The sequence below is a fragment of the Motacilla alba genome, chromosome 2, assembly GCF_015832195.1.
Source record: "Motacilla alba alba isolate MOTALB_02 chromosome 2, Motacilla_alba_V1.0_pri, whole genome shotgun sequence".
Classification (NCBI taxonomy): Eukaryota; Metazoa; Chordata; class Aves; order Passeriformes; family Motacillidae; genus Motacilla; species Motacilla alba.
Window position 1 is genome coordinate 90,995,719 of NC_052017.1, and position 15,090 is coordinate 91,010,808.

At 36.9% G+C, this 15,090-nt stretch overlaps 1 protein-coding gene across 3 annotated transcripts in view; it reads right to left on the minus strand.

The window, feature by feature from the left end:
- LOC119697115 (dynein heavy chain 5, axonemal-like) overlaps positions 1-15,090 on the minus strand; it is a 146,413-nt gene that overhangs the window by 91,233 nt on the left and 40,090 nt on the right. For 2 of the 3 annotated variants that reach the window (XM_038127309.1, XM_038127308.1), the window contains 7 exons: positions 14,917-15,070; positions 12,397-12,663; positions 12,066-12,194; positions 11,450-11,665; positions 9,677-9,823; positions 7,950-8,122; positions 5,023-5,201 (listed from right to left, as the gene is read on the minus strand). In XM_038127309.1, the coding sequence (XP_037983237.1) occupies positions 5,023-5,201; positions 7,950-8,122; positions 9,677-9,823; positions 11,450-11,665; positions 12,066-12,194; positions 12,397-12,663; positions 14,917-15,070 (1,265 nt within the window). The remainder of the gene's footprint in view (positions 1-5,022; positions 5,202-7,949; positions 8,123-9,676; positions 9,824-11,449; positions 11,666-12,065; positions 12,195-12,396; positions 12,664-14,916; positions 15,071-15,090) is intronic. The other variant, XM_038127306.1, reaches the window with a different exon arrangement.

Consider the following 15,090-nt stretch of genomic DNA (forward strand, 5'->3'; position numbering starts at 1 on the left):
GTCTTGTTTTCTTTTGATTTTTTTCCTTCTCTTGCCTTTGCTCAGCCTGTTCTTCTCATAATATGCTACTTCCCTTCCCTCTACTTTTCCTTGTCTGATCTTCTCTTGCCCTTTAAGATGTCCCTCCAAGTGCCCTTAATGCCACTTTTATGTTTCTGTTCTGACATTCATTTTTTATGTTTTTTCATGACCATTAACCAATTTTTTTAATAACGTTGCATCAATTGGTCTTTTTTACCCATGCCATTTTGAAAAAAAAAAGAACTAGAGCCAAACCAGGTCAAAATCAGTGGTAGTACAACCAAAATTGGCTTCTTAACGCTTAATTCAGTCAGGGCAATACTGCAGATCTCCCATGAAAATTATCTCAATTCCATATGCAACCTTTCCCTAAACTGCTTCTAATTAATTTCTATGATATTATAAGGAAAAAAGATACTCCAAAGGAAAAGAATCTGAAGAGGATGAAAAGTTACATGGACTTAATTTAAAAAAAAATTAAAAGCAAGTGGAATATATACAAATACCACAATGCCATAATGATACAAAGATTGAAGTCATTCTATTGAAAGTTACCAAATTTAAAACATTAAACACTCAATCCTACTGTCTTAAAAAACAAATGAAGAACGTTCCTTGACTTCACTGGTGTGGCACCAAGTCCTTTAATTGATGTTCTTCTCCTTATGTGAGGAATATCTGGGCCCTGGATGCCCTTAACAGCCCTTCTTGAGGCTTCTACCCAGAGTCTGTCCAGGGGTCCAAGAGTTCCATTGCAGCTCAGGCAGGTCAGAACTGTACTGTGTGCAGGGCTGTGCACAGTCCCATCTCCTCTTATCCTGAACTGCAGCAGGAACTTCCTGGAGGAGCCCACAGATCCACAGTGTAACCCCCAGTCCTGCCTCCTGCTGTTTCTGACTAAACTTCCCAGACAAATCCTGAATCCAGCTGGTCATTTCACATTATGGGATGTCACTGGACTGCTATTGGGAACAAGCTGCCAACAGCCTGCCCTGCTTAGGCACTGTGGGACTGTGCCCTGCTGAGTGAAGTTCCTGCCCCTGCCTCTGTGCTGATCACCCTGGGCTCCTGGCTCTTATTCCCTCATGGAGCTACCCCAGTCTTGCTGCTCCCTGATAAAAAATCTTATTGCAGAGATTTTTCAAATTCATTTGTCCCCTTTTGTAACATGTGTTATATGACTCCTATGATCCATCCTAAAAAGAAATCCAAAAAGTGGGTTTTTTCTGCTTTGTTTATTAAACATAAGTATCTACTCTTTGGGATGCAACAAAGAATATCTCTAAAGCTGGACAGTCTTTAACTAAGAAACTTAGTTACATATAATATGTCTCTTACACTTACTGCCTGTATCTTAAAGGGTTTTGAAAGTAATTTCTCTATAGAATGGTGAGGTTCAGTTCTCACCAAATATTTTTTTCTTTGGGAAAGGAAAAAAAGTTCACTTGTTCAGTAATGCCACCTGCTGCATGGAGTTAGGAAACCTCATTCTCAGACAAGGCCAATATCCCACAGCTTTGAATAAACTCAGTTCTTGCAAAATTATTTCATTCTGGTGGTGTTGAAAAAGGAAAGAAAATACACATCGATGCTAAAAACACACACAAGCAAAGGCACAGCAAGCAAACTCTCAGCTGCAAAACAGCTCAGAGACAATGTAATTTTTTCATATTGTGAATTAAATTCTGTCCCCATGCTGAACCATTTGATGTTTATCAAATACATAAATGGAGTAAAAGCAGAAAATTAATGACAGGACTAAAGAGATCTTTAATTATATCTAAAAATATGGCAACGCCCCTGCCCCAATCAGTACAGACATCCTACAAACCTGGTTCTCAAATGATGAAAGAATCTCACAGAATAGCTATTAGCTCCCTGACTATAAAATGCATATCTGCAATGCAGAGCCATGTCTCCTTCCATGTATTTTTCCACATTTTTTCCCCAGATTTTACACAGGAGTAGAGCTATAGTGATATAATTCAATGGAAATGTCACTCAAACAAAGCTCTGTCTAGCCAAAATGCAACCCAGAAGCAGCAAATTAAAAAGTAATCATTGGTCCTGAAAGAATTTACAGAATGCCAGTCTTGTGTATTCACCTTCTGAATTAAGATAAATATAAAATCTTACGTTAAATATTGCATTAAATTCCAAATCACAAAAAGTTACTTCAGGTTAGACTGAAATTGCTTGACTGTAACTAGAGAAAAGAGAACCAAAGCAAGCACAACTTTTATACCCATCCACAGGCAACCACAGACAAAAGGTTTTCTGAAGGGTATCCACCAACATTTTTCAGGAACAGTGATCAAGTATCTCTGGTTTGCAATTCATGGGCAATTTCAACATTGAATTTTATACACGAGAAAACTAGAAAATTCATCTTCCCACTTGCATCCCTGGTACTGTCTCAGGTTACCTCTGGTCCACTTCAGGTGACAAGTTGTATCTGAATCTACATTTTGGTTCAAATTTGAAAAACAAAACCATCAAAGATCAAAGTCTAGGCCTTGAACATATCAACTAGATCATCTGCCTATGAATTTCTTGAGTCACACAGAAAAACAAAACAGTTAGAAACAGGGAAACAGAAAGACCAAACCTCAGCTCTGATTCATAATTTTATAGTATATAATATATGCTATATTAGTTATCTTTTTGTATTTCTTTTTTCTGAAGATGAAACTCTCATCTTTACAGAAGAAGTCTGGAAAAATGCCTGCAGACAGGACACCACCACCTCTCCCTGCCTCTTTTCTCCTCACTGCTAAACCTGCTAATATCTGATGACTTGACCCACAGCACCAGATAAAGTGAAAAGTTTGGGTGCAGAAACTCTGCTGATGGAGCACCAAGCCTATAACAGATGTGGAATTCTGAAAAATTTCCCATTGTGAGCACTGAAATATGTAGTGTGTTAATGAGAACTTTCTTATCAGTCTGCATGAAAGTGCTTCTATAGCTGAGAAGAACTATCCTTTTTTTCCATTGAAGCTCTTGTGTGCAGTAAAGAATCTTTATCTGAACTCACTTTGCCCTTTATATGAAATCAAAAAGAGCTCATTTCCTTCCTAACTTCAGTATATCCACTCTTCAAGAAATTGCAGCTATTTTAAAGACATAAAAAGGTGATTGCAAGCCAGGTCCTTCCAAGTAGTGACACTAAGTCCAAAACAACTAACTTAAAATGTCCCTTCACAAATGAAAGCATCAATGACTTATGTAAGAAGAGAATCTTACTTTTACTCCCAGACACACAACAGCCATATGAATGCTGAAAAAAACCCAGCCTATTCAGGCTCTATTCAGCTGGATCTATTACCTAATTCTCAGGCAAATTCTCAGAGAAGAAAGCTATGATCCTACTTGCAAATTTACTGAAGTAAGCAGTCAGAGGTATCACAGCTGCTTGAGCAGCAATTAGATGAGTTTTATAAATATTTTTTCTAGCTCATATTGAACACCAGCATGCCATTAAATAAGGCAGCCAGAGTTGGACACATTACACAGAGAAGGACACATTAAATAAAGTATTACTTTGTTTCTGAAGCATATGATGACAATACTACATGGAAAATGGTGAGCGTATAGAAAAAAACAGAAAAAGAAAACTGAACCCTAAAACTCAACTTGTGTTTTTAGACACAGAAATTGTGTCCAGTTTTAATAAAAGAAAGCAACAACAAGCTGCAATGGTCACTACTGCCTCAATCTGAAATGGGAAAGGATAACTTACCTCAGGATAAGAAGACAAGCAAAAAAGGCAAGGATAAAAAGCAAGGTGTCTGAACTGACAGGAGTCACAAACAGTTTAATACAAAGAAGTGGAATCACCATGGAGTCAGGAAAAGAGGTGCTTATGTAAAGAGATACAACCATTCTCACAAAACGAGCAGAGCAGAAGACAGCAACAGTTTGATGACATCAAAGACAAACCCACTGCAAGGAGAAACAAAGGCTGACATCTCCCTCACAGACTGATGATTGCAGGTACAGCAGATGACTGTGCTTGGCATTATGAGCATACTCAGATATCCCAGGCCTCCTCTGTCTAATAATAATGAGCAAAATAAACCTGTGACACTAAATGTCTGCACACATGAAAAAAGACGTTCAAATAAAACTTGGTCCAAACCTGTGGGGTTACAAAAGGTACTTTGAGAAAATTGTGACCTGAACTGAAGGTATTCACATGCATAGGTGGCTCAGTTTCTAGCTCAGAAATGTTCCTCTACTTAAAAAATCATGGCCAGCTTTACTGGCTTCTTAATTGAAACTAAATGCTATCCCCAGGTTATATTTTAGCCTTCAGGAGATATCACAACAGTGAAAATTTTGCTTATGATGCCTTGTGTTAAAGTTGAAAGCCCACCACTCACAGAAAATGGTGGTGTTCTGGTGTCTGTCAGTCCATATATAAATGCAGCTACTTAATATAAAACAGACCATTACAATGAAATTTGCAATCACTGATCACTGTTCGCAAAAGTAAATTCAAAATTTTGCTAATCATGAAGAGTAGTCAGAGTTTGACCACTGTGTCATTTTCCTGGTTTCAAAAGAGTCCTGTAGTTAAATAAGACACTGCAACACTTTGCATATTTCCCTGCCTTGCACAACATCATTAAGCTTCACATTTGATTATCTTGTTTGACACAAAAATAGCAAATAATAAATATAAATCCTCTCCACATGGGAGGGGTAGGATAGAGGCATTAAAAAACTCTCAAACAGTAGAAAGGATTAAAAGGGGAGAAAGAAAAGAAGACCTAGATGGGAAACACCATTGAAGAATATTCAAACAAAAAAGTACTGGAAAACATGTAGGAAGAAAAAGAGGAAAAATCAAATAAAATCAAATATCAGGTAAAGTGGATGAGAGCCTGAAATAAGAGGAAACAGAGGTGAAAACTCTCTCCAAATCATTGCTAACTCATTACAGTGAAGAGGCAAAAACTTACAACTTTAAAAAGAATAAAGCAGGTATTTTCTTACCTTTATAGATACGACCAAGTCCTCTGTAGTCCATTTGGTCTGAACAATTGAAAACAACAACATACTTTCCCAGGCATTTGCCCATGTCTTTAGTTGTCTCTGTTTTCCCTGTCCCAGCAGGTCCTGCTGGTGCACCACCCATACTCATACCCAGGGCCTGTGCCAGAGTGATGTAACACCTAAAGACAGAACAAACAGACCTGTGAATCTTTTCTACCATTAATTACTTGAAGACCATCAATGCAACCACAACAGATGGATTATCCAGAGCTGGGGGAGGGGGCAGAAATGTATTTCCATGTGGTGAGTCCTCAGTCACCCCCTTGCACATTGTGAAGCTGAGTTACCAGGACCAGCACAGCCATGACTGCAACAGCCCAGGAAATCCACAGGCCAATTCTAAATGCTGAATACCAAAATACTGTTGTATTGTGATTTTCTCAGACTATCATACACCCTTCCTCCATTACAGCCTCATTCTGCAGCACCCAGAGCCACTGGATTTCTGCCTTTTCCCCCTTCCTCCGTGTTCCCAGAGTACTCATGATGGGCTCTCTGATCTGGCAGTAGGGAGGCTCAGAGGATGGAAGCACCTCCTGTTCTTGACATTTCCACAGCAGCATGCCAAACCACAGCACTGCTGCCAGTTATGTGAGGCATTTGAGCTCCAGGAGGTCTGAGTCCCATGACCATCTTCTGCTTCAGCCTCCATCCTGGGTTGAGGCCCTCAAGTTTAAGTCTCAGCCTTCCCAGATGGTGTGGAGGTTACTGAAGGGTGTAAGGAAGCCTGTTGTTCTAACCACCAATGCTCCAAAATCACAGCAAACACATTTTAGCACTATGAAACCCAACAGCTTTATGATATATGTGGGGAGATAAAATGTGCACTGGAACAAATCCCAAATAATAGCACCTAGTATGACTTCTTGAGAAACCACAGAATACGCATTCTAATACAATAGCAGTAAGAATGCTTTTTCACCTTATTACTCAGTTACCAGTTAAGAGGCCACCATTTAAAACATAAAAAATACCACTCCTAACAATTCTGCTACTGAAAACGAGGTAAAGACAAACCGAATACATAGCACAAGTTCTGTGCAGACCTTTCACTTCATTTTTGGTGTATGCCATGGCATGGACTGTGCCTGATTTGATGTGTAGGAGCATTCAGTTTCAGCGCCATTATCTTAATGCAATGTACTAGCAGCTGTGTGTATTTATCACATGCTTAGGGAATCTCTCTGAACATGAAATCATTAGCCAGACAGGTCTTGACTCCAAGGTGATTAATGAAACAAAGACACCATTACCTGAAAATTTTTAGATCAGACAATTCCACGCAGCAGTATTATAAATATTAAAATGGAAAAAGCCCACAAGGGGAATAAAATCCGGTTTTGTGCAACATTACTTAGGTAAATAAGTTTCCCATGCTAACACTAGGAAATATCTTTGCTTCAAATACCCTTTTAACAGCCTCCAATCCCTGCAGCTTTGTTTGGCTCTTCCAGGTTTGTCAAAAGAGAGATATGCCTGTCCTTTCTGTTGTTGTTTTTATTATTATTATTATAGTTTAAACTCATTTAAAAGGCTTGTTTTCTTCAATCATGTGTATGTGACACAGCACCTTGTAGAATCATAATATATCCTATGACCATTTCCAGTCCAGTTCCTGGCTCTGCACAGGACAAACCCAAAAAACACACCACATGCCTGAAAGCTTGGTCCAAACACCTTTTGAACTCTGGCAGGCTTGGTGCCACAACCACTCCTCTGGCTGCATTTTAATTCTGTGAACAAATTTTGAACAACAACATTTTCTTGATACTGGCTCTCCAGGTGGGTAAAAATATTTTCAGTGTGTTAGTGCTGCCATAGCCACTAATCAACTGCATGTGTACTGCTGCAAACAAACTTCTATCTAACATAGGAACAGTAGGCTGCATAACATAGAAATTGGGAGATGTGTGTTACTTATTAAAAGCCAGGTATCCACATACAAAGGTTTGGCTCTCTTAAATAGCTCACAGGGAATAATTTTTGTTCAGAAATGGGCAAAAATCTGAGTTTTCATTAATAAATAAAATCTAGTAGCACAAAGAATGCAAAGACAATTCCAACATTAACTCAAGGTGGGGCTTTGAGCAAACTGATCTAGTGGGAATTGTCCCAGTCCAAGGCAAGGGGGTTAGAACTAAATGATCTTTAAAGCCCCTTCCAATCCAAACCATTCTATAATTCTATAAATGACTGAACAGGCAATAATTTTGACATTCCTATCCACATATAAAAGAACAAGCTCTGGCATAGCAAATACATCTGCCTCTTGCCTAGCTGAAGCACCAACAAAGCACTTTAAGAAAACAGGCATCTAATGAAGTTTACACTGTGCTGTATAACACTCCAGCAATAAAAACTTCTCCTTGTGGTTGCCCTTGGAGTTTTTCTGTATTTGTATTCCTGCAATTCTCCATATGCCTTGCTTAAAACCATACTGGCACAACTTATGCAATGCCATGTTCCTGAGTTACTGTTTTTTCCTACGGGTTGACTTCAAATTAATCACTTCCTGTAATTCCAAATTCTCAGGCAACTAGTTGCTTATTGAAAGCAGCAATATATTTGTGTTTAGATTGACTCTGTTTAGGCTGGTGTTGTGAATTGTGATCAAGTATATTTATTTTGAGAGCAAGTGAGATTTTCAACACCCATCTCGTCTCACGTAGCTCAAGCAAACACTCAAATTCAACCTGCTTTCAATAGCTGAATATATAACCACTGGCCTCTGCTGTTCACCAGCGATATTGCAGCATAGTAGTGCAACCTAAGTAATTCTGAAGCATGAAAATTAAAAGAATTAAGTCAAAGGAAGTATTAATAAATCTTAGCTCCAATACTGTGCACTTTATTCATTTTATAAATACCTGTCAGTTAAGGGAGTTATAACAAGCCTGTCTGTACAGCCTAAGTATTCATTGCAGTAGGTGAACTCTACATCAGTGATTTTGATAATGCATTTATCCAAGTCTTCAAGAAAATAAAATCGAGACTGTTTTTGCCATTCAAAATCAGATGGAGATTTGATGTTCATACAGACCTATTATGGAAAAGAAAAATCATTAATACAGAAATAAATCGGTGACAAATTCATCTTAAATTCCATACAGAAAAATAAAAGTCTACTTAATAAAAATTCATGACCTTGAAGAATGAGCATAGAATCTGTCAGGAGTCAAGACATCTGAATTATCTTTTCAAACCTGTCTATGATATGCTCTGAACCTTCTGTCAACTTTGATTTTCCTCTGATTTGGGCACAGAGATTATGAATTGTGTCTTACAGAGATGTTGAAAAACAGTCATGGAAAACATAAAAAATGAACAATACTGGCTGTCCTGCATAGTAACTGCACCATTACTCACAGAAATACTAAATTGTGCACAGTATTTGAATATGTTGTATAGACAACTGAGGGCTTGTTTATTTGGCTTATATTTTCACTATGAACTTGTTACACACATATTTAGATTTGTGGTAATTAATAGATTCATTACTATTGACGCTACATCTCAAAACCATTGGCCTCTTACAGAAAATGTTGCCCTTGTTATTGGCCTTGCAAACACAGTGTAAGGTGATGAGGAGGTTCTGCAATCTCAGCCACTTCCTTCTCCTTTATCTCAATCACTAAAGGATGTGTTTAGCAGAGAATAGAATAGAGTGTTTTAAGAGAGAAGGCTATTATTACATAGACCATTTAAGAACCCTTTCCCCAGCTGTGGATTGCTCCTGCCTTTTATTTCATATACAGAACCTACAAATTTAAACATTTTTCCATAATTTTATTATAATATGACATTAAATTAATTAAGAGAATAGTTATGAAGATAAATTTAAAATTACAGTCAGAGGATAAAACCCCATGCTTATCTTAGAAGCCAGAAGTTTTCTTTCTAGATTTCAGTACTTTTCTTTAATGTTTCCTATTTTCTTTATACATGCACTTAATTTTTATCTTCCTAACATATATGCATAATTTAAGCAATCAGTATTGAATTATTGACCTTTGCATCATTCAAATCCTTTGGAAGTCATTTTACTTCCTTTATAATTATGCTTTCATTATTCAAAATACTCATCTAAAGGAAGCCTGATGCAACTCAATTATCAAAAAAACTAAAATATCTGTTATATCTACTGTTGCTATTCTCTTCAAATATATGAAGCCTCACTGCTTTTACCTTTGAATAACTATTACCTTTCATCAACACATAGGCTGGATCAGAAATCACAAGACTGACAGGAATACTAAAGGGAGTTTTTTTACATTTACATTTCAATCCAATAATGCATTAAATCTTCAGATTGAGGGGATAGTTTAATTTTAAAAGTTAAACTCTTTTGCTCATAGTGAATTTGTGCATGATGTCTGTAAACAACCATTTAAAAACCTGAACACACCTATATAAAAATTCACCCTTCTCACTGCCTCACACCTATATTAAATCAAACTAAATCTGATATGCTCTATCACAGCAGTAATGTCAGAGCTACTCAAAGAGAATAGATTCTAATATTTGCTCATAATTCTTTTTTATATGTGCAAGACCTTCCATACAATAAGTCCCTTGATGGTTTTCCAAAACTTACCAAATCATCAAAGATATCCTTCTGGTGCACATGAATGGTGATTAAAGTTTCGTATTTTGTCCGCTCCATTCTTGTCAGATTGTGTGTTGCCATGTCAATCAAACCATTTAAAAGTTCCAAGAACTTCTGATTTGTTGTGTGCATTACCTTTTCCACAAGCAAGAATGAACATATTAATACAAACACCATTTGTTCTTCCAATATTTAGAATCTTAATTATTTTTTGAAAATTTTTTTAATTTTTTAATTTGAAAATATCCAGGGTTATAATATTCATATTCTGCTTTGTATTTATTAGGCTTGGAATCCTAGATTTGGATTTGGAGGCTGCTTTCCATTCATGCATTCTGACCCAACAGAGTACAATAAGGTTATATCTTGATGAACAGGTCACACTGTAAGATTTTATTCCGAGACACTTGCTCCTTTTACTATACATTACATTTTCAGCTGACTGCATCCCTGCATATATTCAAAACCATCAGTCAATGATTTTGGGTAGTATATATCAGCTCAAGCTTTAGGGGGAATAGGAACCTGAAGATCTGTCACATCCTTTAACCAGAGGAAGGGGAAAACCTACCATAATTTTAGATGCTGACGCTAAAATAATAAATTATTTTGTAGTACCAGAGCTGTTACAAAGTTCCACAAATAATGACTATACAATACTGACTTACATAAATAGCATCAGCCTCTGCCAGTGATGTACACAACAAAAACCACTAAGATTTAAGAAAGAGCAGATCATTTATACCCCATCCCAAATATGTGACAGAACAATCACACCAGCTTTCTGTAAATACATGCAGAGCCTAAAACTCACCCAGTTTGCTGAGAAAAAATTGATAAAAACACTGTTAAAACTAACAGAGAATTAAATTACCTCTCCACCCTGCAAAAACACGCATTAATTCAGCCCAAAAACCCACAAAAGTTGTTTTCTTGTTAATGCAAAAGAATCTTTATACCTAGTTATTCTATGAACAAGAGTGGACTAAAATCAGGTTTATGGTCTTTTTAAACTTTGAACAATGCAGAAAATGTAGCAGTACATGGTTTTCTCCACAGTCTAAGCCCTTACATTCATGCAGTATCAAAGTAGAGCATGGAATTTGCCCTGCATTTACTTTTATTGGTGGGATGTTGTTATTTGTTCTTTGTTCAGTCTCACTGTGTATTCCTGATTAATGGTGGTTTGCAACCCTTTAGCTCAATCCTCTCCTTGTTCTTTTGTAGATTCACTTTAGGAATGACACCTTGGGTGTTAACAGCACCTTATCCATGCTTGAGATTAAACCAACACCTCCTGAAACAGATTCTATTTTTCCCCTTCCCTGAAATAAAGAGCTCATCAGCTGAAGGATGTAATACATTTGGATAGAGCAGAGCAATGTCCACAAAGCACAGTTACTTCCCCACAGTTCAGGAGTCTTATTTCTTTCCAAATTTGATTTTGTGAAAGTAACATGATAAAATTCCCTGTATTCCCGAACTAAGAAACTCTCTCTTCCTAAGATGATTGCCCTAACAAAACAACAGAGAAAATCACAGGATTAAGAACAATTCTAAACCACATGCTGGGGGAATAATGAGGAGGTGTGACTTCTTAACACATTTTTTATTATTCTGTTTTCCTGATAGTTTATTTGTTATTTTGGGTAATTAACTACTACTTTCTGCTTTTTCCTACATGTTACTTTTAACTTTTCACAATATGTACTGTTACAAACAATGCTTTTAATAAATCCCCAAAGACTCATTAAATACTACCTTTTTGTCTGTTTTGCTACTGTTCAGTGCCTTCTCTGCATCTCTGGTCCACATAATTTGAATTCCCAGAAGCCCTATTTGTGCAGGAAACATTGCCTGAAAGTCATACATCTTAAATTCTGAATCGTTAATGGCCATTGACGCCTGTCTAATGATGGTGTGGATTGTTTTCCTAATCCCATTCAGCAGCTGACCTAGCCAGAATTCCACATTGCCCTGAAATAAACAAGAAAGTACTTTCAGAAAATTATTTTATGAATAATTCACAAGAAGCAAGAGCTCTACGTGACTTTTTTCCCAGTCCTTCGCACTCCCATTTCCGTATTTGTTATTCTCCAATCTTAAAAAGATTCCTTTCCTCTTTCTGCTCCACTGCCCTGCTAGAAATATGTGATGGATTTGGCACTTCACAGCAGTACTGCTGAGAAAACAGGTAAAGCAATCGTTACAAACTGACACAAATGTTCTATCCCTGCTACTCTTTGCTTCTGCTGTTCACATTGGGAGGTTTTCATTCAGCTAGTAAAATAATAACATGACGCAATACTGTTGGCCTCTAAAACATAAATCTTCGTTAAATCAAGTCATGAAAAACTGTAATATACACTTTCATTACCTGAGCTAAAACTGGTTCAATAATATTGACCTGTTCTCCTTCTTGAGATTCAAACAATAAAATCTGGTCGTAGTTTTTTTCATGAAATCCCACTCGGTTAACATTGTCAAACAAATTTAATAAATGTGCCTACAATAGGATCAGAAAAAAAAAAAAGCCTCCATAAACTGATCTTATACGGCATTCTTACTTTGTCTTTAAATGCTGTATTAGAATACTCCATAAATCTTTCCATAAGTGAAAGAAATTCTCTCAAATAAACAACAAAATCTGCCACAGTCTTCACTCAGTGATATTGACCATAAGAACACTCTTGCTTTATTACTTGTACCTGAATAGTGTGGGAATCAGATGCTTGACCAAGGATTTCCAGAAGAGCAGGGTCAGACACAAAAAAAAATCTTGGAAATATTAGCCGCTTCTTTTCCAAATAGCCAGTCAGTGATTTCTGACAGATTTCCAACTGTTCCAGCAAATGTGGTAGCAGCTGTGCCAAAGTCTCATCTCCAACACAGCACTGCACAATGTTTGATGTTTCATGGGCTCTCTGCATAATTCTCTGCCATGATTTATCAATATTCTGAAATCTTCTGGCTTCCTGAAGTACATGATAAATGCATTAGCTTTTCCTCATGTTTGTCATAGTCTAAAAATTAAATCATTCTATCAGACAAGGTAACAGTTTACTATCTCCCTTGCTGTTCAAGTCTTCTTTGGAGGACTTATGTATGAATATTAATAGTCATGCATATTTTTGACCAGACTTCACATTGCAAGAGAAAGAGTACAATAGGAGTAGCTCTGGAAATGTCTTACTTCATGTTGGGCACCAAAATTTTCCACATAAAAGGATTCCAACACACAAGAGAAAACTCAAAAAGCAGCTTTCTCAGGAATTATAGCCTTCCTAACAGCAATACACAATGTCATGTAAGCTGCTAGTAGCAACACTTGATGAACAAAACCAGTATAACAGTCTGAAGCTGCCCCGTTGTACATTACAAGTCTTGTAGGTGGAGACAAATTCTCAAACTGGAAGCTGAAAATAAATATTTTTATACACTGGCTATATTGATATTAAAAACTCTTTCTTCACCTACAACAAATGAAATATTAATGGAATCATAAATTATCTGAGAGCTAGAAGAGATCTCAAAAGAAGATCCAAAGCAATTTGTCTGTCACGAGGCAGGATCATACCCAAAATATCTCCCTGTCTTGTGTTTAGTGACACTCAGTGATGGAGATTTAGCAGCCTCTCCAGGCAATTTTTGATACTTTTTGACTCTCTTCTAATACCTAAGCTAAATCAGATAATGAGAACAAGAGTTTTTCTTTCCTGTTGAGAACAGTCCTTATATTTTAAAAAACTTATCACTTCTTCACTTCAGTTTTTCCTTTTCTTCAAGTCAAACAAGTCTAGTTTGTTGAATCTTTTCTTGAGTCTCATCCTTCCTGGATAGTTCCTCATTCTTACCACCCTCTTCTATGCTCTCTCAAATTTGTCAGTGTGTTTCTTTTGCCAAAACTAGATACAATATTTTAGTTATTGGTTATTGATGTTTACGCATTCCACCCTTCTTCATTCTGCACACCAGCAAGCTAAAACACCTTTTTTGGTAATACTACCAGAGACAATGACAAAAACCTATCAAAATATATGGCAACTACTGTTTTTCCTCTACGAACAAAGCTCCTTGCCCACCCTAAAAATTAATTAGTTTTTTTCAACATGCTTTGCTCCTAACAAATTCACGTCGACTGAACATTATTCATCTTCTTGTTAATTTCCAAATGCTAACAGTTACTTGTTGCAGTATTCATCCAGAAATTGCAATTAAGCCCACTCCTCATTACTCCTCCACCAAGCTGTTCCTTCTCCTCCTTCATCAAAGACAGTCACTACATTTGTTTTTTTTCCAGAATACTGGTTCATATATCTATCATCCTTGGAAGAAGTAGCTTTAGTAGCATTGTTCATCTGCACAGGCTGCTTATTGATTCTCTGATAAGCCCTAACAACATAAATATATCTCATGAACAAAACAAAAAAAAAATTGTTGTTTAAACAACAATTGAGAAAGCTTTATTTAGCTTAAAAAATTAATCTTAATTTGTGATATTGTCAGCTTTAATTATGAAATATGTATCCTGAAATAAATTAATATCTAATAATTTCCCAATAATGGCTTTGTTTAGTTACACCATTTGATCCAGCACGACTGAACTGTGGTCTGTTAGAGCTGTATGAAAACCCCTCATTAGGAGACACAGCAAAAAGGGTGATTTTTTTTTCTGCTATTTCTCTCCTGTTCAGATCATTCCTTAGCTCTTGTGCAGCTGCTACCTTGGAAGGTCATCACTACCTTTTGAAGAGGCTGCAATGGTTCACACAGATTAGCACATGCAGCTCCCAAGCCTGGCAGCATCTCTCTGTGGGACTTCATTAAACTGAGACTTAGCAAGTACAGAATTCAAATACAAAATCTGTCATTCTATTATTACAGCTTATAGCCTGTAAAAGTGTGCAGAGAGGAAGAAAGGGATATTTGTACATAGGGCAAAAGCAATAAATCAGTTTTGTGCCATTAAGTAGTTCTGAGCCCGGTGCTAATTCACTAATATTGCATGCTGACAGGAACATTTGAGCTTGAATTACAAACAATTGTGTTCCTGTAGGTTTCACCAAGTTCTAGGCAATTTAAGCAGACAGATCTTAGTTTGGCAAAGCTTCTCCTGAACTGCCCGTGCACAGCCCACAAATCTTATTTGAGTTATGTGCACTGGCAAATAAACTCTGTGATGTGGCTAATCTCCTGGTACATCATATTATTATCATACATCAATATACCTGAGGCAGTTGTTTTGCAATGTCTCCACCAACAAACACAGCTTCAAGGTAAATCCAGAGGTTCTGTACAGTAATCCAATTTTCAATTATCTCTGCAGTGTTGGTCAGCTTCTGAACCCACTGTTGTATAGTGGACTTAAACGGTGCATTATACCTGCATGAACACGAGTTAAA